We start from the raw sequence: 23,336 nt of genomic DNA, 5'->3' as shown, positions 1-23,336 counted from the left end.
CAGTGGAGGCACAGGGGAGTGCCTGTGGACACAGACGCAGTGTGTGAACTGCAGTTCGAGTCTGGCCCGGGGATCCCCGGAAACACCTGCTTGTGTGTGCCTACGGCGGGGGTGGGGGACACAAGGGGACCCTGCTGGGCCTGTCTCCCAGGAGCCCCGCATGGGGCACGTGTGCTGGAGGTAACCGGCTCTGCCCCTGCAGCAGAGGGCCCAGCACTGCCCAGAACAGAGGAAATGGATCCCGCACGCCTCGGGTGGGACGCTCCACAGCCCCTGCCCTGAAGTGCTCAGAGGCTCAAGACTTCGCGAGGTTAGGTAGTTGTTTTCCAACAGCTACCCGCAAAGGACCGTCTGGGACACTTGAAAAATGCAGACAGGTGAGCTCCTCCCCTGGATCATCCTGGGGATGGGGAACACCGATCCAGCGTGGGCCTGCATTCCCTGATGGTGAAGGATGGACCTGCTCAGGGCTCTGCGGTTCCCAACTCTCAGGTTAAGGGCTCGTCTAGCACACTGCTCTGCTTTTTGGAGGGAAAGCACAGAATGCTGGGCCCCCAACAGAGGGTCGTGTCCTGGCCCTAGAGCCTGTGAAGGCGCTTACGTGGAAAAAAAGGTCTTTGCAGATGGAATCGTCACTCTGGGTTCCCCGTGGGGCCCTCATTCCAGTGGACAAGAGTCTGCAGAGGAGAAGTGCAGACAGAGGTTTGGCATGGGCAGGAGACGTGGCCACAGCCCAGGAGCGCCGGCAGCCACCAGGAGGGGGAGAGGCAGAGAACAGGTAGGTTCCTCCCCAGATGGAGCCGGGTTAGGACACCTCCTCCGGGCCTCCAGCACGGAGGATGGAGGCTGCTGTGCCCGTCACCCGTCTGGGGTCACGACACAGCAGCCGCAGGAAGCTAATCATACGTGAGATTAATTTTCTTCAAACAGATCCTCCCCCAGCTTGGGCAAATCTGTGCAGCATGACTCGGGCTGGCTCTCCTCTCTCGGGTCTGAGTCTGTATGGCATCCACTTACTGCCCCACCTCCATTCTCCAGATAGCACTGGGTCCAAGCAGAAGCTTCTGGTAACGACACTCACCAGTCCGCAGGCTCATCCCGAATCAAACGTGTGCTTCTGCTTGCAGTCCTGGCTGTCGGCTCGCTGTAGCTCCAAGAGGTGCTCAGACCCTGTGTCCCCAGTCGACCCCACGCAGGTTCTCACCTCCACGGTAAGTCTGCCCTTCGCTTTATTCCGGATGGAGGGAGGACACACAGCCTGTGCTGACTGCAGAGCCCACCGGGGAGGCCGGCGGGGGGAGGGGGGCTCCTGACCTAGGCCGCACCACCCGTGTAAGGTGAACGATCGTCCGCTGAGTGTTGACTGAATCACACGGCGGGTTGTGACGTGTCACGTATACAAGCGAAGGATGCTACTTTCCGAGAAGCGCTCAGAGCTGACTGGGAACCGTCCCTCCACAGAAGGAACGGAGAGGTGGGAAGACAAGACAGGTGACTGTCCTCTGCCCACCTCTGCCGAGAAACAGCAAAGGCGTCCGCTTACTAAGGCCGGGGTCGGACGGCTGTCATCCTGCTTCTGCAGTTCGAAGACGTGGCATCAAACCACGTGAGACCACAGTTTAAAGTGAGATTCTACTGCACGTCCCTTCACAACGCTGCTGGGCAGCCCAAGTACCCAGATCATCCCCATTTGACAGACACACGAGCGGAGGCACAAAGTCCTCAGGCTTTAACAACTCCCCCTCAGGGGCGCCTGGGTGGCTCATTCATTAAGCGTCTGCCTTCGGCTCAGGTCATGGTCCCAGGGTCCTGGGATCGAGCCCCGCATCGGGCTCCCTGCTCGGCAGGAGGCCTGCTTCTCTCTCTCCCCCACTCCCCCTGCTTGTGTTTCCTCCCTCGCTGTCTCTCTCTGTCAAATAAATAAAATCTTAAAAAAAAAAAAAAAAGAACTCCCCCTCAGACTCTTCTGGAAGCAGAGAGCTTTGCGTGGCCCACAGCCCTGGAGCCCACAGGAGCCTCCCACCTGCAGCCCACGTGGTCCTCTCAGCTCTCCAACGCCTCGCACAAGGACTCGTCGAGGCTGCCGAGCCTGGCCGCCAGCACAGCACCGGGAGAAGCCTCTGGAAGCCGAGAGAGCTCACCGACACACGGCTTCCGTTTGGGGAGCAGAGGCATCCAGGGGAAATCCGCCGTCCTGCATGGTACACGTGGCTGTGTTATCTCAGACAGGTTATTACGCACTTGTAATGCGTTCTGGCCTGGAACAGATAAATTTCAAAGAGCTGACTGTTTTCAGTTTCTGGGTTTATGTCTTGGCTGCGAGAGATCAGCTAATTATTAGCTTTGGTTAGCTTATTTTATGCTCCTATTCTAGGCCCCAGGTTTCTATTTTACTTGCATTATCATATGCCTTTGGCTGTTTATCTTTCTTTAAATCATGAGACAGCTTCAATATGAAATAATGTCAAGCTCACCGCTCCCCGCAAGAAGTCTCCGGAGCCCTTCCTGTGCTCCAAATCCCACGAGCATCCACAGGTCTGCGAGGCCCTGCCTCGGTTCTCCATCGCTGCCAACGGCGGGTCTGTGCCCGGAAGGCCTGTGCGGACCGCAAGCTGGGGCTCGAGCGGCAGGGCCGTGGCTGCTAGTGGCTGTGGCGGGCTCCGTGGTGCCCGGCTGTGCCGCACACGGGTGCTCACCACACACAAGCCGCAGGCGGGGCTGTCACGAGCACCAGGGCAGGACGTGGCGACAAGACCACCGAGCACTGAGGACGCCGGCCAGACTCTACCTGCAGGCGACAGCCTGTGAGAAACACCTGGAATACCCCCCACTTTAACTCAACGTTCCGTTTGAGCACAAAATTGTTAGCAGTAAACACAAAGTAGAAAAGGACACAGAGAAAGGCAAACAAAGCACAGAAAGAGAGTCTCCCTTTACGTATAATTTTTCTCAACAGCGTCTTGCTAAACCCACGGAGAGCCTGGGAAGTGGCATCCCTCCCGGGACAGCACAGGCCGGCGGCGCAGCCCCGGGGAGGGCGCCCCCAGCACAAGCCGGGAGGGCGGTCCCCCGTCCGCCTGCTGGAGCATCTGTGTGTGCAGACGGCGGGCATCCTGTCCAGTCTGGTGGGGTCTCAGCAATAATCACAGGCTGTCCTTACGCCGCATTACCTGACGGCACTTACACACCCGTGATGAAACAATCATTTTAGCAACGAATCACAATGATTTCGGGTGACTCCAACACAATCTTGGGGGAAAAAACATTTAATGCAAATATTTAACCACTGGAACATACAAATAAATAAATAAGCTCAGAATAGCTGAGAAAAAAAACCCAAGTAAGTGTAATTGCCCATCTCCCTTCAGTCCCAGATAATCCATTTTCAAAATACTGATAATAAAATACACAAACTAATATGCAGAGAAGATACAGAACATTCAACATAAACCAACCTAAAATAAAAATAAAACCAAGGACAAACCCTAATTATTTTATTTCTGTATATCAAGACTACAAATAGCAGTTAAACACTTAATTTATTATTCAAATTATGAAATTATACATTTTGTTTTGATATGGTCATTGTCTTAAAAGTGTCATTCAGTTTCCCCGCATTTAAAAGCATATTGCTAATTCTGGTCAATTCCATAGGACAGCCCACAGCCCAGTGACAGGAAACGCTAGGTGAGGCAGAGGGAGGTCAGAGCAAGAGCCCCCAGACCCCGGCATCAGCGAGGGTCACTCTGGCTCTCATGACTGACGCTCTGACGCGCTCTCCGTTTTCAGAGACCGAAATCACCCAGCAACAAGGTAGGTCCTGATAAAGTGCCTTTTTAAGAGAGAGTCACCACCACTCCTCCCCCGGACACGCGCTGGGGACTGTCCAGGCTTCCTTCAGCGCAGCACCGTCGAGAAGCAGAGGGTGCAGAAGCGTGGCCCACGGCCCAGATATCCGGCAAGAGGGCGCAGCCCCGGGGGAGGAGGGTGGCCGGCCTCCACGGCAGGCGGCGCCCAGTGCAAACCCGCAGCCTCCCACTTTGGTTCAAGTGACTCGAATCGATGCCAGTGTCTGCTCTCTCCAAGTCGCCGCCGATGCGGGCCACGCGGGCCGCGGGAACCGGACGAGCCCCTCCCCTCTCCCGGAAGCTCTGCGGCCACGAGGTGGAGCCAGAAATGGAAGAAGGATGAAGTCTCCCCTCACACACACCCACACACAGGAATACCCAAACCACCATGATGCGGTCAACGGTAAACCGAAACAAGCATGCTAGTCCCGTTCAGGGGAATGGCTTAAAAAGCACAAATACAGTATTATCATTGTTGTGTATTTTCCAAACCTAACCATTTTGGGAAAAGGCAGCAGGAGAGAAAATGCCTTTAGTTTTAACAGGACTGTAAACAATTCAGCCACACGAGAAGCAACGGGCTCTATCTCTCAGACCCAGTGTCTCTGCGGACCGAGCAAACGCGCTGCCCCCCGCCCCCCCCCAGCACCCCCCAGCCCAGGAAGGGCTCGAGTCCATCAGCAAAGCCAAAGCTTCATCTTTGGTTAATTTCACTGAGTTGCCACTAGTCTTAAAACTGTGCTCTTCTTGGCAAAGTTACTCAAGTAGCCACATGGCACATAACATTGGTTACTCTAAGTTATCGGAAAAGCAGTGTCCATCTAAGTGAGCGACCATGACTTAACGGACCATCTAGAAAATGGAGGAGGGGGCGTGAGGGACGGGAGGGGGGCAGGAGAGCGGCAGGAGTCCGGCCCCAGCACCCTCAGCGGCCGGGGGAGCTGCCCACGGTGCGGCCACAGGCACTCCTCTGCGGAGGGTCAGTCCCCGTCTGGGCTCAGCTCAGCTCAAAGCCAGCAGCACATTCGATGGCGTAGAGAAGCTTACTTCGCAGAAGGGTCTCGTCATAGAACTCAGGGAGCTTCAGCAGGTTCATGCAGGTGCTGGCCGTGGGGAGCCGCTCGAGGTCAGAGCCTCCGTTGTGAATGCAGAACGCGGGGTACAGCTCCTAAAAAGAAAGCAGGTGTGCAGGACGCGGCTTTAACAGGCGGCCCTTGAATGGATTTTTTAAAAGCACACAAAACCTGCCTGCTTCAAACAGTAAAACGTTGTTGTGGTCACATTTTCCCAAAAGACATCTGGTTTTTTATGATGCTCCAGACTGAGCTCTGCAGAATACCAAACACTGTGCCCTGCACTTTGTGCATGAGAAAGGACAAGAATAACGTTCACTCACGGGAAACAGAACCTCTCCAGTGAGCAGGGCCTCCACAGTTTTAGTCTTTTAAAAATTTGTTTAAATTCAAGAAGGTACGAGAGGGAAGACCTGAATATATACGCCCACTTGCTTATGTCAGAACAGAAGCCACCCAGGGGGACAGAGCAGGGGGGTGGAGGAACAGTGACAGAGCTCGTCTTCTCTAAACTCTGAGCCACTCGGATGTCACAACAGAAAAAAAAACCCAAATTCACTCAAAAGGGGAGGAAAACAGCAACCTCAAAATATTGAAAGCAAAATGAAACAAAGGAACCTACGCATTGGCAGCTTAATCACACAGGGAGGCGTTATTCTGGGTGTTGTTTTTTTTTTTTAAGATTTTATTTATTTGAGAGAGAGGGCTTGAGTGCGAGCAGGGAGCCGCCCAGGCGCCCCCCCGCCCCCGCAGTGTTGTTCTAAAACCACCACAGTGCTCCTTACGACTGCTGCGCATCTATGTGGGATAGTAACAGACTGTGGGACTCCAGAATTCACTAGGAGATGAAGCAAAAGAGCAAACTAAGGGCGCCTGGGTGGCTCAGTCATTAAGCGTCTGCCTTCGGCTCAGGTCATGATCCCAGGGTCGGTCCTGGGATCGAGTCCCACATCGGGCTCCCTGCTCAGCGGGAAGCCTGCTTCTCCCTCTCCCACTCCCCCTGCTTGTGTTCCCTCTCTCACTGTGTCTCTCTCTGTCAAATAAATAAATAAAATCTTAAAAAAAAAAAAGCAAATTAAAAACCACAACTGTCCCCGTTAAAATAAGATCCAAATATAAAATCAAAGAAATAAAAACCTTGGAAGTTTAAATTTTTTTTTTTTTTTTTTTTTTAAAGATTTTATTTATTTATTTGAGAGAGAGAGCACATGAGAGGGGGGAGGGTCAGAGGGAGAAGCAGACTCCCCGCACAGCAGGGAGCCCGATGCGGGACTCGATCCCGGGTCTCCAGGATCATGACCCGAGCTGAAGGCAGTCGCCCAACCAACTGAGCCACCCAGGCGCCCTAAATTTTTTTTTTTTTTAAGATTTTATTTATTCATTTGAGACACAGAGATAGAGAGAGAGAGAGAGAGAGCATGAGCAGGGAGAGAGGCAGAGGGAGAGGGAGAAGCAGGCTTCCCACTGAGCCAGGAGCCCAATGTGGGGCTCGAACCCAGGACCCTGGGATCATGACCTGAGCCGAAGGCAGATGCTTAACCGACTGAGCCACCCCGAAAACCTTGGAAGTTTAAATTTGAATTGGAAATGTCAGTTTGAACTTGTGATGTATTTTTCTCTTAGGGAAAAAACCGCACCCATTTCCTAACGCTGTCCATGGTTTCCAGGGCCTGGAAACAATAACCACATGTGACAATGAACAGCCTGAGTGCCCAGGTTTGGTTTCTGTAGACCCATTTCTCATGGGAAGGAACCAGGGCTCCTTGGGAAAATACGGGATTCCATGTGGAGCCAGGAAATGCACAAGTGTCACCGTGTGTACACCAGAAAGCCAGCCACCCCACACTCCCCCTGCCTTCAGGTGGGTTGGAAGGCCCACCTGAGGGCAGCCCCTGCCCACAGATGCACGCTCGGAAGGCGAAAAGGAATGCTTGTAATTGACTGAAACACGCAAAATGTGAAAGTCCATGCGTTCGTGGTGATAGTAAAGCGGCTAAACATATGGTTGCCTTAAGGAGGTATCATTTCTGCACAAAGAGTCCTCAGGGTAACCAAATAACTGATGAGAAAAAATAAAGTTTTTCTTCGGGGGAAATGTCTCCTAAGAAGTGAAAAGATGCTGCAGGTGGACCGTGGCTGTTTCACAAGCACAGGAAAGAACGGGTCTAGGGCGCGGCCGCAAGGGGCCTCTGCAGCAGGCGGACCGAAGCCGCACGCCAGTCCCGGCCCCTCCGGCCGCCGACTCAGACCCTGGGTCTTTGACACTGAAGTGACACAATGTAAAGCAGACGACGTTTTATCTATGCAACACTACTGCCAAAAAAGGAAAATCCAAATCCGGAGTCTGATGGTCCTCTAATGACCAGGTTCACAAGACGTACAGAGGAGCGACCGAGCTCCTCCGTGAGTTCAGTGACCAGGTACGGGACAAGAGGGCGGCGGACGGCGTGGCCGTTGTCCCAGCAGCGCTGGCAGGACGAAGGGACTAAGCGCTTATGTTTTAGACACTGTTTTCTCAGGCACAGCGCAAACTCTCTCCATCCCAGCTGCTGGCTCCCGGCCCATGAGCAGCCGTGCTCAGGGTCTGAAGTACCTTCTCACAGAGATTCGTGCACAGACAAGAAAGTATCTCCTCCCTCCCCACTTTAAAATAGAAAACGTTAGCACACTAAGCACACTGTGTGGACCTCGATCATCGTTCACATGATACTCTGTCTCTATGATCTTTCTCAATCAATCTGCTTCCCTCTTTTGAGGCTGTATGGTCTTCTACTAGATGTATGCAGCACCACTTGTTGATGGACAGTTACGTTATTTATTTTACTTACTAATTTTACCAATGACGACGCTATGAATACGCACGTGCTAAGTCACCTCACCCTGTGCAGATGTATCTGCAGGTTAACTCGATCAGGCAGGCTGAACGTGCGATCTCTGGGAAGGCCAGCTCTTTCATAGCCACAAATAACCAGGGACTCTATCTCCCTCTTACAACAAACACCATTAGACACAAGACGTGATTTACATGTCGTCCTCCAACAGGAGCGCGATGAAGTGGAGACGGTCTTCATCCTGAAAGCCTGAATCTGCCAACTCTCAGGCAAGCCTGGTTTTAGCTCCCTTGCTACAGGATTTCAGACACCCAGCTAGCTGCTGCACCCCTCACTGTACCAGAAAACGGGGCCCAGGAGAGCAAAACGGCGCCCCCCCCCCCCCCCCCCGCCACCTGGCTGGCATCTGGCACAGGGTGGTTTCAGCTCCGGGTCAGTGCCCCGCACACCTGTCACATGCTTCCTCCTCAGAGCTGTGACAAGACAGCTGGGCTTCCAACACCGGAGCAAAGGCTCACACCGACACCGCTAGCAGCTTCTCCAAGGCACAGCCTGGCCTAGCTGCCCACGAGGCCGGTGTGGCGCGGGCGCCGGGAGCCACACACATGCACGTCCTCTGACCTCCACTTCCAGGACTGCATCCTAAGCAGACAACCAGAGATACAGACCATGATTTATGCACAAGGATGTTCCTGGCATCAAAAGGAAGGAAGAGTTGTAAACAACTAATAAGAAACTGTAAGTCAATTGTGGTAAATTTGCATGATGGGACATTATGAAGTTTATTAAAAATATTTCAAAGATGTTTTAATATGAGGAAAAATGATCCTGATGTAATGTTGAGTGAAAAAAAGCCTATAAAACTGAGCACATCATTAGCTTAAATTATATTCAAGAATTATGATCAAAGAGTATAAAAAATAATTACCTACTAACCACCCGCTGTGGAAACGGGAGAACAAAATTGGAGCCATGTCCCCGCTCGGATGGGGACCCCCGGAGGCGCCTGAACCCTGTTGCCCAGCACAGCGGGCGCCCAACTGGCCCAAACTGCTTCTCTGCGGTTTCGTTTCATTTGTGTGTTGAATTTAGCATGTACTTTACAATGTGGGCAAAACTGAGCAACAACACAGCCCACAAAATGCTGACTCAGACTTACACACTTATTATTAGCCTTTGTATGTTTCTCACTGTTAAATTTAAAACTTCATTTAAACAGTACACGTGGCATACAGTATGTGCTAAAAACCACTGTCTTTTTAAGAATTATAGTTTATACGCTATTTTAAAAGTGTCTCATGGAAGTGTCCAAACAGAAACCAAAAGAGAAACAGCACATTAAATTATTTCACATTCTGAGTACATGGAGGGCAATTTTCTCAAATGCTTGAATAAACTAAAATGAAAACATCACATTTTGAAACACAAAAGGACCTCTGAAGGCAGAGTCAGTGAGCACAGGGAGAAAGGTGAGTGACTGGCTAAATGGGAAGAGCCTGAAATACATTTGGAATTAAATGCCCCATTTTAGCATTTCTTTCATAATGCTAATTGAATTTCCTATTTGGAGACTTAAAAGTAAAAAAAATGAAGTTTTTCACTGAAATCTGAGTCAAGGGCACCATTTCGTGCATAATTAAATAGAGCACAACGGGAATTTGCATTAATTCAGAGTGAGAAAAATCATCAATTTGTTATGTGGCCTGATGGCAACTTAACAATTTTCTACAGCGCTTTAATGATTTTTTTGTCTGTAACAATCACATTCATTGAACATATTAAACTTTAATTAGCTTTAGCAGACGCTATTCTTCTCCAATAATCCGGCACTAAGGAGTTTCGTAACTTTTAAATTATGCAAGTTTGCCTTTGCTCTTTACAGGACTTGGACTGAAGGACACTCTCACCGGGCATGCCGAGCCAACTGGAAAGCACAAATATTAAAGTGATTTTTTTCCACCTTCAGAGCCTAACTTAGGACAACTGCAAAGATATTTGAAAACTCTAAATTAAATTTCATATTTAATGTATTTTAGATCCTTGAAAAAAAAATCTAAAATAGGAAGATTATCTCATAGCTCCCCAAAGCATTTTTCATGGTACAATGACAGCTCAGTTAGGATTGTGTGGGGTCACCAACAGGGGACAAGAGTGTTTGTTCTCACTATGGCTCTATGTGGGATTTTGTTTTATTTATTTGCCAGAGAGAGAGAGAGAGAGGGTGCGCACAAGCAGGGGGAGCGGCAGGCAGAGGCAGAGGGAGAAGCAGCCTTCCCACCAAGCAGGGAGCCCGACGCGGGACTGGATCCCAGGATCTGGGATCATGACTGAGCCAAAGGCAGACGCTTAACCGACTGAGCCACCCAGGCGCCCTCCATGTGGGATTTTAAAAGCTAACGTAAACCCCCCAAACTTCTCCTTCCCTGTAAACATGCGACGCTCCCACAGGCCTTTTAACACAGACTCTTCCACTGGCTGCCAAAATCTCTGGAACCTTCCCCTTCCAGCAACACCCCTAGTTCTTTCTGGCCCTGGACTAAATTAATCAGGAGCTGGCAGAAATCTCTGGGTCCTCCACTCAGTTTTGATGGGAGTAGGTCTTCCTAACTTCCTTTCATGAAACTAGGTCCTTAATTTTCTTACCTCTAGGTTTGGTGTCATTTTGAAAACTGGAAGATTCTAGAAGCCTAGTCTCTCATAATAAAGGTCACTGATAAAACTACCTAATCGTATTACAATCTTAGTATGTAAGAATTTAATTTATATGACTGTTCCCATGACTAGATGATAAAACCTGGCCCTCAGAAGACCCTCTCCTTGGTCCCACTGGTTTGCACACTTGCGAGCCTCCCCCGCGTTCTTCCCGCTCTCCAGGCCCCAACACGGCAACATCCCCAGACTTCACGACAAGCCCAAGAGGAACCAAAAAGCACAGACGTGTTTCTTTCAGGCTATTGCCTGATTTTCTTTAGATGCACAGAGGCCTGTTTTCATATCTGGTCACATGTGCCAGGGCATAAAACCGTGGAGCTGATCCATCTAGTTCTTTTGGGGTCACCAGGGGGCAGTTATACACCAAACCAGAAACATCACTCAATCTTTCTGAATCACTTTGTTTAGGTGTGTTGCTTGTACACAGCAGAGTTTTTTTAACCCAGTCTGAAAGTTCTTTCCCTTAACAGATGAGTTTATTCTATGCACATTCCTTGTTGTGATGGTTCAGCCTTCTCTCAATAACGTTCCGTGTCTATTTCATGATTCTTAGTGTTTTCTGTATCTGGTTAATGAAGTGGGTTCTGTTTGTCTTTTTGGGCTTATTCTCCTCCTCTGATACTTTGGAAGACAGAGGAGTGATTTTAGTTCTAAAGTCATTGAAAATTATCCAGCTTCCAAACTACAGCAGTGTCAATTACGCAGGTCCTGTGAACAATCAAACCACCGAACTCACGCCAACCCCCCCAACTTCTCCACTTTATGGCTCTAGCTCGGATGGCACTACTGGAATGCTGTATGAAGCTACCGATAGTCATTTTTTTAAAGATTTTTTTGTTTTTATTTTTAAGTAATCTCGACACCTAACGTGGCCTCGAACTCACAACCCTGAGATCAAGAGTCGGATGCTCCACCGCCTGAGCCAGCCAGGCGCCCCTACTGATGTCAATTTTTAAAAATAGTTTGATTAAAGGGCTCCTGGGTGGCTCCGTGGGTTAAGCGTCTGACTCTTGATTTTGGCTCAGGTCGTGATCTCAGCGTTGTGAGATCAAACCCCAAGTCAGCCTTTGTGCTGGGTGTGGAGTCTGCTTGAGATTCTCTCTCCCCTTCTGCCCCCAACTCCCTCTCTCCCTCTCTAAAAATATATACCAGTAAAAATAAAATAAGTAAAATAAATAAAAATAGCTTGATTGAAGTGCAATTTACATACTAGAAGTTCTTTATTCAACTCTCACAACTTTTCCATACTTTTAAAATAATTTCAAAGTAAAAATTTGAAGAAAAGAGTAATTCCTATATAACTCATGGATAGAAGGTTATGGGAAAGTACATGCCTTCTGTAAGTTTCACCTGCACAAGCAATATTCAGTGCTTATGTAACTTGATATTCTTCTATATTATATACACCACTGTGTATTTTAAACTATTAATATTGCTTTATTTTAATTGGCAATGAATAAGGGAACCTCTCTAACTGTCCCCTAACCAATTTTAATTGCTAAAAATATTAAGCTGAATTAATGATCAGAAATGATAAGTAACATGAAAAAGTAACAGCTAACAACAGGGAAAAATATCCCACTGATCCTTGAATAATACTGGTTTGAACTGCGCGAATCCACTTACATGCAGATTTTTCCGATAAATACAGATCAGTACTAGACAGGTATTTTCTCTTAGGATTTCAACATCTCCTTTCCTCTAGCTTACTTTATCGTAAGAATAGAGTGTAGAAGACGTGTTACTCGACTGCTTGTTATTGGTAAGGCTTCCCATGAAGAGCAGGCTGTAGTAGTTGTTTTTGAAGAGTCAAAAGTTATCTGTGGATTTTCTGCTGCTTGGGGGGGGGGGTGGTCAGCACCCCTAACCCCACATTGTTCAAAGGTCAACTGCACTTTTGCTCCCACATTATTCTTCCCAAACACACTACATCCCCATTTTTAGCTCGTGTTTTCTTCAGTTCAGAGTAAAACTGAGGAGATGGTACTTTACATCCCCCGAGCCCTGCCCAGGGCTCCCCAGCCAGCAGGCCCTGCTCACAGGCCGTCACGATCACAGCGGCCGCATCAGCAGGTAACCCGGAGACCAGCACCATGAAATACACATCATGACCAATATGTAACTGATCTGGCCGAAATAGTTAATGTAGCTAAAAATACAGAGAAACTGGTGTTATAAACGCTCTACACGGTAAATGTTACTCCCCTGAGAACCGTGGACAGCGCACTACATCATTTAATCCCACCTGATATCCTGCTGCCTTTCCTGCTTACAAGTTGGTTTTTAAAGCAAATGACACATAAGCTGTGTACCTTAAACCCCAAGAGAGGGGGTCGGGAGCAGCTCGTTACGAACTTGAGCAGCTTGCGCTTTTCTTCATCGGTGAATCCTTCCACAACTCTCCAAAAGACTTTGATTACAGGATGGTCAGCGGAATAGCCTCCTGTGATAACAGGAACAAATGTTTTATCACAAACCAGGTAACTGCAAAGCGGTATTATCCGAAAAACACCAAAGCAACCAACTGGTAAGAGTGATTCCTACCATTCCACCTGCCAGTGACAGATGCCAGCTCGTGGCTGAGAGCCAACTCTAGAGACACCTTTCTTTTCTTTTCTTTTTTAAAGATTTTATTTATTTATTTATCTGACAGAGAGAGAGAGACAGGAGAGAGGGAATACAAGTAGGGGGAGTGGGGGGAGGGAGAAGCAGGCTTCCCGCGGAGCAGGGAGCCCGATGCGGGGCTCGATCCCAGGACCCCGGGATCATGACCCGAGCTGAAGGCAGACGCCTAAAGACTGAGCCACCCAGGTGCCCCGAGACACCTTTCTTAATTTTTAAGTAGGCTCCAGGCCCAACATGGAGCTCACGACCCTGACTCCCAACCGACCAGCCAGGTTCCCCCTAGAGACACCGTTCATTCTGCTCCTGGGAGAAGGTCAGGATCCAAATACCAAAGGCCAGAACGAGGATGAGCCCCGGCAGCCAATGATGCTGCAAAAGGGTCTAAGTTTTAAGAACTCTGCTGGGAGTTAAAAACCCACCTCTATTGAGTAGCAGACCCTAAACAACAAAGGATTTATATGAGAGCCATATATCTGAAAAGAGCACACTTTGGGATTTTTATTTCTAATAGAGCTAGTTATTTTGCCAACATGATCTTAGTGTCTAAATTCGTTTTATCACCTGTCCTTGTAACAGTAAGGTACAGACCATGGCTAACAACCCACCCAGCACACGATGAGACCACTATTCTCAACTGTAATATCTGCTACTTACAGCTTTTAATCTAGTTAAGTGCTTCCTAAAACTGAAATAATTGCTATATATTGTTCCCTCATTGTTAATATACTACAGAAATAACATCGATAAAATATCTTAAGTGCATTAATTGGCACCAAAAAGAATATGATAATATTTTAAAACCTATTTACTGGAATAGCTAAGATCATTAAAGGTATAAGCTTTCAGTGCAGACAGGGTAATGCAAACAACCCAAGACAATTTCTTGGCAAAGGAAAGGTTGGATTGATTTCATTTTTTTAAACTTATGACTTGATAGTGGGGACAGAATGACCTTAGGTATTATCTGCCTTTACATAAACATTAGAGTTCAAACTTACAGCAATAAAAATTAATGACAGGAAGGGGAGATACACGCATATGTTTATGTACATATACAGACATGCATATTTATATGTATATGTAAATGATGTTAGCAAATTTAGAGTTCTGCAGACACGGCTGCAAGCCCCTTTGGAACACCCCCACTTCCTCAAACAAAGTCCATGTTCCCCGCAGACAACCGAGTCTGCAGGTGCACTCTCAGAGACGGCTCGTCCACAACGCTCCGCCCACACGGCACTCCAGCTCCAAAACCTTGTCAGAGTGACCTCACAGGAAAGCTCGGGAAACAGCACTCCACAGGACAGAGGAGTCTGCACAGGGATCTTTCTTCAAATTGTGGTAAAATACAGAACATAAATTTCACCATTTAAACTTTTTTTTTTTTTTAAGATTTTATTTATTTGAGAGCGAGTGAGAGACAGAGTACAAGAGCAGAGGGGGAGGGGCAGAGGGAGAAGCCGACTCTCCGTTGGGCTTGATCCCAGGACCCTGAGATCATGACCTGAGCCAAAGGCAGATGCTCAACCGACTGAGCCACCCAGGCATCCCTAAACCTTTTTTTTTATTTTTTAAAGATTTTATTTATTTATTTGACAGAAAGAGACACAGCGAGAGAGGGAACACAAGCAGGGGGAGTGGGAGAGGGAGAAGCAGGCTTCCCGCGGAGCAGGGAGCCCGATGCGGGGCTCAATCCTAGGACCTCGGGATCATGACCTGAGCCGAAGGCAGACGCTTAACGACTGAGCCACCCAGGCACCCCTAACCCTTTTTTTTTTTAAAGACTTATTTATTTAAAGAGAGAGCAAGCAAGCAGCGTGGTGTGTGTGTGGGGGGGGGGCAGAAGGAGAGAATCTCAAGCCACCACTTTTTCCTACAAAATGTCATCACCCGAAACAGAAACGCTAACTATTAAGCAATTAATAGTTGCACCCATTACCCCTCCCCCAGCCCCGGTGACCTCTAACAGGTCTCTAACTCTTCAGGCTCTAAGAATTTGCCCATTCCAGGTATTTCATATAAGTTGAATCATACAACATAGGTTGTGTGTTTTTGAGATGCTCCATGTTGTAGCATGTATCAGAACTTCATTCCTGTTTAAGACTTAATAGCATTCCACTGTATGTGTGTAGAGACCACATCTGATCCTCCATCCATCCACAGAAGGACATTCGGTTGTCCTCACCTCTGGGCTCCTGTGAATAACGCTGTGTGAATATGTGTGTGCAACCTGTGTTTCAGTCCCTGCTTCCAATGCCTCTGGGTATATACACTTCAGAGTAGAACTGCTGGGTCAAATGGTAAGTCTATGTTCAGCTTCCTGCGGGGTCGAACCATTTTTCCATAGTGGCTCCTTCACATGCCAGCAACCAACAAGGGCTCCAATGTTTCCACATCCCTGCCGTCACTTGTTACTCTCTATACGGTGCCTGTGTGCGGTCATCTTCATGGACGGGTGAACTGTTTCACTGTTGTTCTGTTGCATCTCCCTAATGATTAGTCATGTTGCACGTCTGTGTGAGATCACCAGCTGTTTGTATATCTTCTTTGGAGAAATGTCTATTGACGCCTTCTGCCATTTTTGAATTGGCTTGTCTTCTTATTGTTGAGTTGTAAGAATTCTTTATTTATTCTGAATACATATGTATGATTTTCAAATATTCTCCCCTTATATAGGTTGGTGTTTTTACTTTCTTGATAATGTCTTTTGATGTACAAAATTTGTAATTTTGATGAAGCCCAATTTATATTTATTTTTTCTTTTTTGCTCATGTTTTTGGCATATCTAGGAATCCAATGTCAAATCCAAGATCATAAAGACCTACCTGTTTTCTCCTAAGAGTTTTATGCTTTTAGCTCCTACATTAAGGTTGTTGACCCATTTGGGGTTCATTTCTGTATATGGTGTGAGGTAGGAGTACATCAACTTTTTAAATCATGGTAAACTTTTCTGAAGAGGCTCTACCATTTCACATTCAGTCAAGAGGGTTCCAATTTCTCCATGCAGTCACTAACATTTGGTACTGTCTATCTTCTTGATTACAGTCTCTCTAGTGGGTATGTAGTAATCTCTCATTAGGATTTGATTTCGTGTCAAACAACTGTTCCTGTGCTTATTTGCTTACTGGCCATTTATATAGATCTTCTCAGGTCAAACTTTTTTTGGCCATGTTTTTAAATTCAATTGCTTGTCTTACTAAGTTGTAAGCGTTCTTCATATATATATTATATGTATTCCCTGAACACAGTTTCTCCCCATCTGTGGCTTGTCTTTTCATTTTCTTAATAGCATCTTTTGAAGCACAAAAGCTTTAATTTTGAGGCAGTCCCAACTTTTTATCGATTTCTTTGTTCTGGCCCGTGCTCTTGGGTGTACAACCCAAAACTCCGTCTAATCCAAAAGCCAGGCCGATTTTCTCCTTTATGTTCTTTTAGAGGTTTCACAGGTCTGGCTTTTACCAACAGGCCTCTGATCCTGTTGAGCTAGTTTTTGCACAGGGTGTGAGGTGAAGGTCTAAGCTCATTGTTTTCCATGTGAGTATGTTGTCCCAGCACGACTGTACTGTCAAGTAAATGGTCAACTGACCGTAAACGTGAGGATTTGTTTCTGGAGTCCTGACTTTGTCCCATCGATCAATATGCCAATCCCTGTGCCAATACCACAATGTCTTGACTACCGCAGCCATACAGTAAGTTTTAAATCAGAGTATAACTCCTATAGCTGCTCTTCTACAAAACTGTGTCCTTTACATCTCCAAATGAGTTTTAAAATCAACCTGTGTATTTTTTTTTTTTTAAAGATTATTTATTTATTTATTTATTTGAGAGAGAGAGAATGAGAGAGAGAGCACATGAGAGGGGGGAGGGTCAGAGGGAGAAGCAGACTCCCTGCTGAGCAGGGAGCCCGATGCGGGACTCGATCCCGGGACTCCAGGATCATGACCCGAGCCGAAGGCAGTCGCTTAACCGACTGAGCCACCCAGGCGCCCTCAACCTGTGTATTTTTACAAACAGGGATTTTGCTGGGATTTTGGTCGGGGTTGCGCTGAATCTGCAGATTAACTCGAAGAGAATGACATCTTGATGATACGGAGTCTCCGACCCATGACGACGGGCTGTCTCTCCATTTCCTCTCAGTGCTGTCACGCAGTTTGGAGCGTACGGGTCTTCCGTGTACCCTTACTTTGCTGCATTTGTACTTTATTCCTTTTGCTGTTACTCTGAATGGAACTGTTGAAGTAATTCCATTCTTGGATTGTACATAAAAACAAAATTGGTTTGTGTATCCTGATTGGTGCTGAAATTTTTTGTTTTTTTGTCAAGCTATCTATGAAGAAAGACAGTCTTAAGTCCTTTTTTGGGGGTAGAGGGGCAGAGGGAGAGGAGAGGAGAGGGAGAGAGAATCTTAAGGAGGCTCTACACCCAGCTCGGAGCCTGACATGGGGCTTGAACTTATGACCCTGAGATCATGACCTGAGCCGAAACCAAGAGTCAGAGACGCTTAACCGACTGAGCATCCCAGGTGCCCACAGTTTTACTTCTTTCACTTTTCTTTTCCAACCTGGATGTTTTTCTCCTTCCTTTCCTCCCTCCCACCTTATTGTACTAGCTAGAAACCCCAGTCAAGTGCCTCTGACTTAGGAAGGCAGCATTCAACCTTCCGTCACCGTGTGCTGGCTGCTACGAAGTACTGTGTATGTCCTGCATCAGCGTGAGGGAGTTCCCTTCTGTTCCTGGTTCCCTGAGGGTCTTCGTCCTGAACGGGTAGGAGATGCTTAGATGCTCAAGGGATGCACTTGCTTTTTTCTTTCTCTTCTGCATCTACTGAGACGACCATATGGGTTTTGTTCTTTATACTGCCAACACTGCATATTCCATTAATACATTTTCAGATGTCAAATTAACCTTGCATTCATGCTGTAAATGCTACTTAGCTGCTGGATTCGGTTTGCTAATATTTCAAGGATTTTTGCATCTATGTTCCTGAGGGATATTAATCTATTATTTTCTTGTGTTATTTCTGTTTTCTTTTGATACTAGGCTAATGGTGATCTTTGAGGAGAGAAATCCTCTCCTTACTCAGCTGTAGCTGGAACTCCCATACAGGGTATGTTTTTAAAGGCTTAAATACTGTTCTGAGAGAAATTTTCATTTCATAATATTCAGAAAAGAGAGAAGGACAATGAAGAAAAGTCACCTGTAAATTCATTAAGGGATCAAGAGTTGCACGCTCCACCAAGGGAGCCAGCCAGGTGCCCGGACACTGAAATGTTTTCGTTTTTGGTTTTCTAAAGTTTTCTTGGTTTTGAAAAGTGATTTATGCAGCATATAACAGATAATAAAGAAAGGGAAATAATACCTTACAGAAGCAAAGGTGCCTCATCATCCCACGACCACTTAACACTTTTGCTTAGATCTTACTCAACCCCATCTTCAAAGATGTGCTATCACATGCACGCAGTTTCATCATCGCATTTACTTAAGGATATATTTTAAATTTTCTAAGATATATAAAACATTTTTATATATATAAATATATAAAAATAAAAATGTTATATATATATATTTAAAGATTTTATTTATTTATTTGATAGAGAGGGACACAGCGAGAGAAGGAACACAAGCAGGGGCAGAGGGAGAAGCAGGCTTCCCGCTGAGCAGGGAGCCCGACGTGGGGCTCAATCCCAGGACCCTGGGATCATGACCTCAGCTGAAGGCAGACGCTTAATGACTGAGCCACCCAGGTGCCCCTATGTTTTGTTTTTTTAAAAAGCAATCTCTACCTCCAAGGTGGGGCTCGAACCCATGACCCTGAGATCAGGAGTCATGTGTCCTTCCAACTGAGCCAGCCAGGCGTGCTGGTATATAAAATACTTCAGGGGCGCCTGGGTGGCTCAGTCAGTTAAGCGCCCGACTCTTGGTTTCGGCCTGGGTCATGATCATGAGGGTCCTAGGATTGAGCCCTGCACTGAGCCTCACGTTGGGCTCCATGATCAGCGCAGAGTCTGCTTGGCCCCCCCCTGTCTGCTCCTCCCCAACTCGTGCTCTCATGCTCTCTCTCAAATAAATAAATAAATACATACATACATACATACACATCTTTGGGAGAAAATAATAAAAAAATATACTTTAAAATGTCCGTGTGCGCAATAAAAGTAAGAATCAATGGCTCACAACTGCAGATTTTTATAAAATGTATTTAAGATTTGGACAGTTTCCTACAGATGAGAAAAAAAAACTGAAAGTGTGGAATTAGCCTCAAGCAAGCTCAAGAATGTACGCCATTTCCTAAATGCTAATACTGCATGCCACACTTTTTTTTTTTATTTGACAGAGAGAGACACAGTGAGAGAGGGAACACAAGCAGGGGGAGTGGGAGAGGGAGAAGCAGGCTTCCCGCTGAGCAGGGAGCCCGATGCGGGGCTCGATCCCAGGACCCTGGGACCATGACCTGAGCTGAAGGCAGACACCTAATGACTAAGCCACCCAGGCGCCCCTGCGTGCCACACTTTCCCTGAGTCCTACACATCCTAATCTCACCCCCGAAGTCTTCCCATCCTCTAATACGCAATTCAACTTCTGGGCTTCTCTCATTAAAAAATAAAAAAGACTTTATACCTAGAAATATACACAAAACTGTTCATTACAGTGGAAGGTTAAAGGAATCATATGTATCTATTTAACCTCAAAAATTAATGGCAAGAGTAACAGCTTGAAAAAATATATATATTTATTTTTTAAGGAGACAGAAGTTTACTGAATACACCTCAAGGGTGGGCAGGACAGCAGGAGAGTCTGCATGCTGGAAATAGTTTTTTTTTTTATTTCTGATGCTAAATAAACAGAATGTACACTATAAATTACTAGAATAGACTATGAAAATTCACTAAAATTACAGTAATTGTTTTAAGGATGATTTTTTTTTCTTTTCACTGTTCCTAAGTATATATGAGGTTAATCTAAAAAAAACTTACAAATGCCCAAAAGATACACCAATTCCACCTCTGAACAATCTTATTATTTCTCTGATGCCTAATGCTGTGGAGCATCTTTCTATGTGTTTATTGGCCATTTATATATCTTCTTTTTGGTTTTTCATTTTCTTGAAGAGCAGAAACTTTTAAGTTTAATTCAATAAAAATGAGGTCCAGTTTTTTTGTTTATTCTTTTTAATTGTTAGTAGTTTTTTTTGTTTGTTTTTTGGGGGTTCTTTTTTTCGCTAGCGCGGTTTTAAAAGCAAAAGACTGGAAGCAACCCAATACATTAGTAGAGAGCTAAGAAGACCTGGTGTGAAGAGAAAACCACAAGAGGCAGAATCGTGTGTAAAGATGAGGAAAGTAAGAATTAACTTGGTATTTGTGCGTAAATATGTAAAGAACCAAGAGGAGTGTCTACTTGTGGTGGGAGAGGCAGAGCAGAACGGGACAGCTGGGGATGTCCCTGTACCCCTCACCTCACTTGCTGGGCTCTAAACCATGTGGATGTATTACCAAACAAAGTATATGAAAAATTTGGAAGTTTGGAAATATCATCTATAACATTTTCAGGGTTAGTAACTAGTAGTGACAACATACCTGAATAGTTTGTAAAGGACTTCAGGTCCTCTAGACTTACGGGAACTTGTGCACCAGAAATTAACACCTGAAAAAGAAGTTCGATTCATAAATTTGAGGTAGATTTTATGACAGCTTTTCTGTGTTACGTGACAGCTGTGACCCCAAGCGCCAGAGAGCAGTGTACCTGGATCTCCTGCTGATCGAACATTCGCAGCCACTCCAGGTTCACCACGTTGGCCAGGCCCTGTCTGAAGGCCAGACAGTGCTGACGGATCTGCCTGTTCAGCCTGTAGTCGGCGACAAGGTGGATATACGCGATCCTGTTGGCACTGGTGACAGGAATGTCTTTCCCACCAAATTTTAGTTCGACTACCTGTAAATATTAAAATAAGGGTCTGGAAATTCTCAGTATGACTAGAGTAAAATGAAAGCAAGAAACACCTACTTCAAAGAAACTTGACAGCACTGCTTTGTACGTGAGAATCTACATAAAAAGCCGTGTAGCTGGTGTGCACACCAGTCTGCTGGCACACCTGACGGCATTCTCCAAAGCCGGGCATCCTGTTCCGTCTTTAGGGTTGTCAGCCACCAGTGCTTTCTCCATAGCACGTGACGCAGCAACATAATCATGGCAACTTTGTCTTAAAAAATTAGGAATCTGGGGCGCCTGGGTGGCTCAGTTGTTTGGGCATCCGACTCTTGATTTCGGCTCAGCTCATGATCTCAGGGTCGTGAGATCGAGCCCCGCATCGGACTCCGTGCTTAGTGGGGAGCCTGCTTGAGATTCTCTCTCCCTCTGCCCCTCCCCCCCCACTCACACACAGGTGCACACTCTTTCTCTAATAGTTAAAAGTTAAAATAAATTATGAATCACAAGGGGCAAAGATATGAACCAAAAAATGAACACATGTCCAAAGGGATTCATTCTGGAGAAAATACAGCCCAAGGACTGAAGGTCTCCATCATGTTGTTACCACTATGACATACTTTATTCTTTCATTATTTTTAAAGATTTTATGTTTAAGCAATCTCTACACCCAACGTGGGGCTTGAACCTATGTCCCCGAGATCAGGAGTCACACGTCCACGGACTGAGCCGGGCAGGCGCCCCTGAAGTACTTTCAACAGGACTCAGAGGACAGCGGTCCATTAGAGGTGACTGACCGTCATTCAGATGACTGAACCTCAGAGGACAACCCTCTGTCCTTAGGCAGCCACGCTCGCACAGCCCGTCGGTCTAGCACAGAGCTGGTGAGCGGTGCCGGCTGCGCCGGAGCGTCACGGGAAGCCCTCGGCGGGAGCTGGGGCCACACGCCAGCTCTCCCCGCTCCCGGTAACGCCGACGCCCGCAACTCACCTCGCCCCGGGAACTGCTTTCGTCATTAATAAGATGGTGATACTTCTGCTTGGTCTACCTTAGAACTGTGGTTCTCTAGGGGCGCCTGAGTGGCTCAGCCGTTAAGCGTCTGCCTTCGGCTCAGGTCATGATCCTGGGGTCCTGGGATCGAGCCCCGCATCGGACTCCCTGCTCTGCAGGAAGCCTGCTTCTCCCTCTCCCACTCCCCTTGCTTGTGTTTCCTCTCTCGCTGTTTCTCTCTCTGTCAAATAAATAAATAAAATCTTTAAAAAAAAAAAAAAAAAAAGAACTGTGGTTCTCTAAACTCACATAAACCAAAGGTGATTGACAAAACAGCACAGCCAATTATAAACATACCAGCCTCATTTACAAGAATGCACTTGTTAAAGTTTGTTTACTCAGATGCATTTGGAGGAGGCCGTCTGTGCTGAGGATGAAGAACCAGAAGACAAATCCACAGTAAGTGAACAAGCCATTCCCGAATGACCCGTGGGTGGCAAACCTCTGGGGGTGAAAACAGAGCGCTGCCCAGACTGCGGGCTACGGAAACCGCGAAAACGTCCCCCTCCTGGTTCTGTCATAATGAAGACAACGCCTCCCCGTCTGGGTAACGGCATTTCAGCCAGCTTTTTTTTTTACCACTTGAGAGAAAGGCCATTTTACCATCTGCTGAAGAGCTATACTGAAATCATCGTACACCCAGTGGTTACGTGGCCATCTCACGCTACAGACGTTACAAAGCTTTATTGGATTTGCTTCTTTCCACAGTGCACGTTCTAGATGACGCCTCCCTTCTCACTAACTCTCGTGCTCCACGCTGGAACCAGAGGCCTAAGAAAGGCTCTGCACCCACATCTCCTTGCTCGTCTCTGCTCCAGGGAGAGGCCACAATGCCTCCCGTGCTCGCCGCCCGCTGACGGGCCATCTGTCACCTGGGCCTCGCGCTCGTGGCTCTGTTTTAATGTACAAACTACCACTCCTTACCTTAAGTGGATTAACAACAGGTAATAAATGAGCATGTGCTGAGTGATTCGAAGACAAAGGACCCGGGAAACGATCAGGTAAAGGACTTCCAAAGCCCCAGTCACCCTGCCTGATCAGATGGCGATGCCATTTCCAGTGGCCGCACAGGGGCTGCGCCGTGGTCGTCTAAGCTCCTCTCTAGGCTACAGCAAAACAACTCTCTGTGTCTAAAATCACGTCAAATCTGTCCCGGGATTTCAGTTTTGGGGGCACACTGACACCTCTGAGTATGGAACTAGAGCAGCTCTTCTTCGAAGAGCTCTCCTCCCTGACAGTCCTGAGTCCAGCTGCAGAAGGCTCGGGGCCTCAAG

At 47.0% G+C, this 23,336-nt stretch overlaps 1 protein-coding gene across 2 annotated transcripts in view; it reads right to left on the bottom strand.

Moving 5' to 3' along the window:
• Nucleotides 1-3,256: 3,256 nt before the first annotated feature.
• UBE3C (ubiquitin protein ligase E3C) overlaps nt 3,257-23,336 on the bottom strand; it is a 123,207-nt gene continuing 103,127 nt past the window's right edge. For both annotated transcript variants that reach the window (XM_021692757.2, XM_021692758.2), the window contains exons 20-23: nt 20,830-21,018; nt 20,664-20,730; nt 12,777-12,907; nt 3,257-5,016 (exon numbers count right to left, since the gene is read on the bottom strand). In XM_021692757.2, the coding sequence (XP_021548432.1) occupies nt 4,846-5,016; nt 12,777-12,907; nt 20,664-20,730; nt 20,830-21,018 (558 nt within the window). In that variant the 3' untranslated portion in view covers nt 3,257-4,845. The remainder of the gene's footprint in view (nt 5,017-12,776; nt 12,908-20,663; nt 20,731-20,829; nt 21,019-23,336) is intronic.

This window comes from Neomonachus schauinslandi, chromosome 12 (genome assembly GCF_002201575.2).
Source record: "Neomonachus schauinslandi chromosome 12, ASM220157v2, whole genome shotgun sequence".
Classification (NCBI taxonomy): domain Eukaryota; kingdom Metazoa; phylum Chordata; class Mammalia; order Carnivora; family Phocidae; genus Neomonachus; species Neomonachus schauinslandi.
The sequence above is the reverse complement of the archived record's forward strand: the minus strand, read 5'-3'. Positions and strand labels throughout refer to the sequence as shown.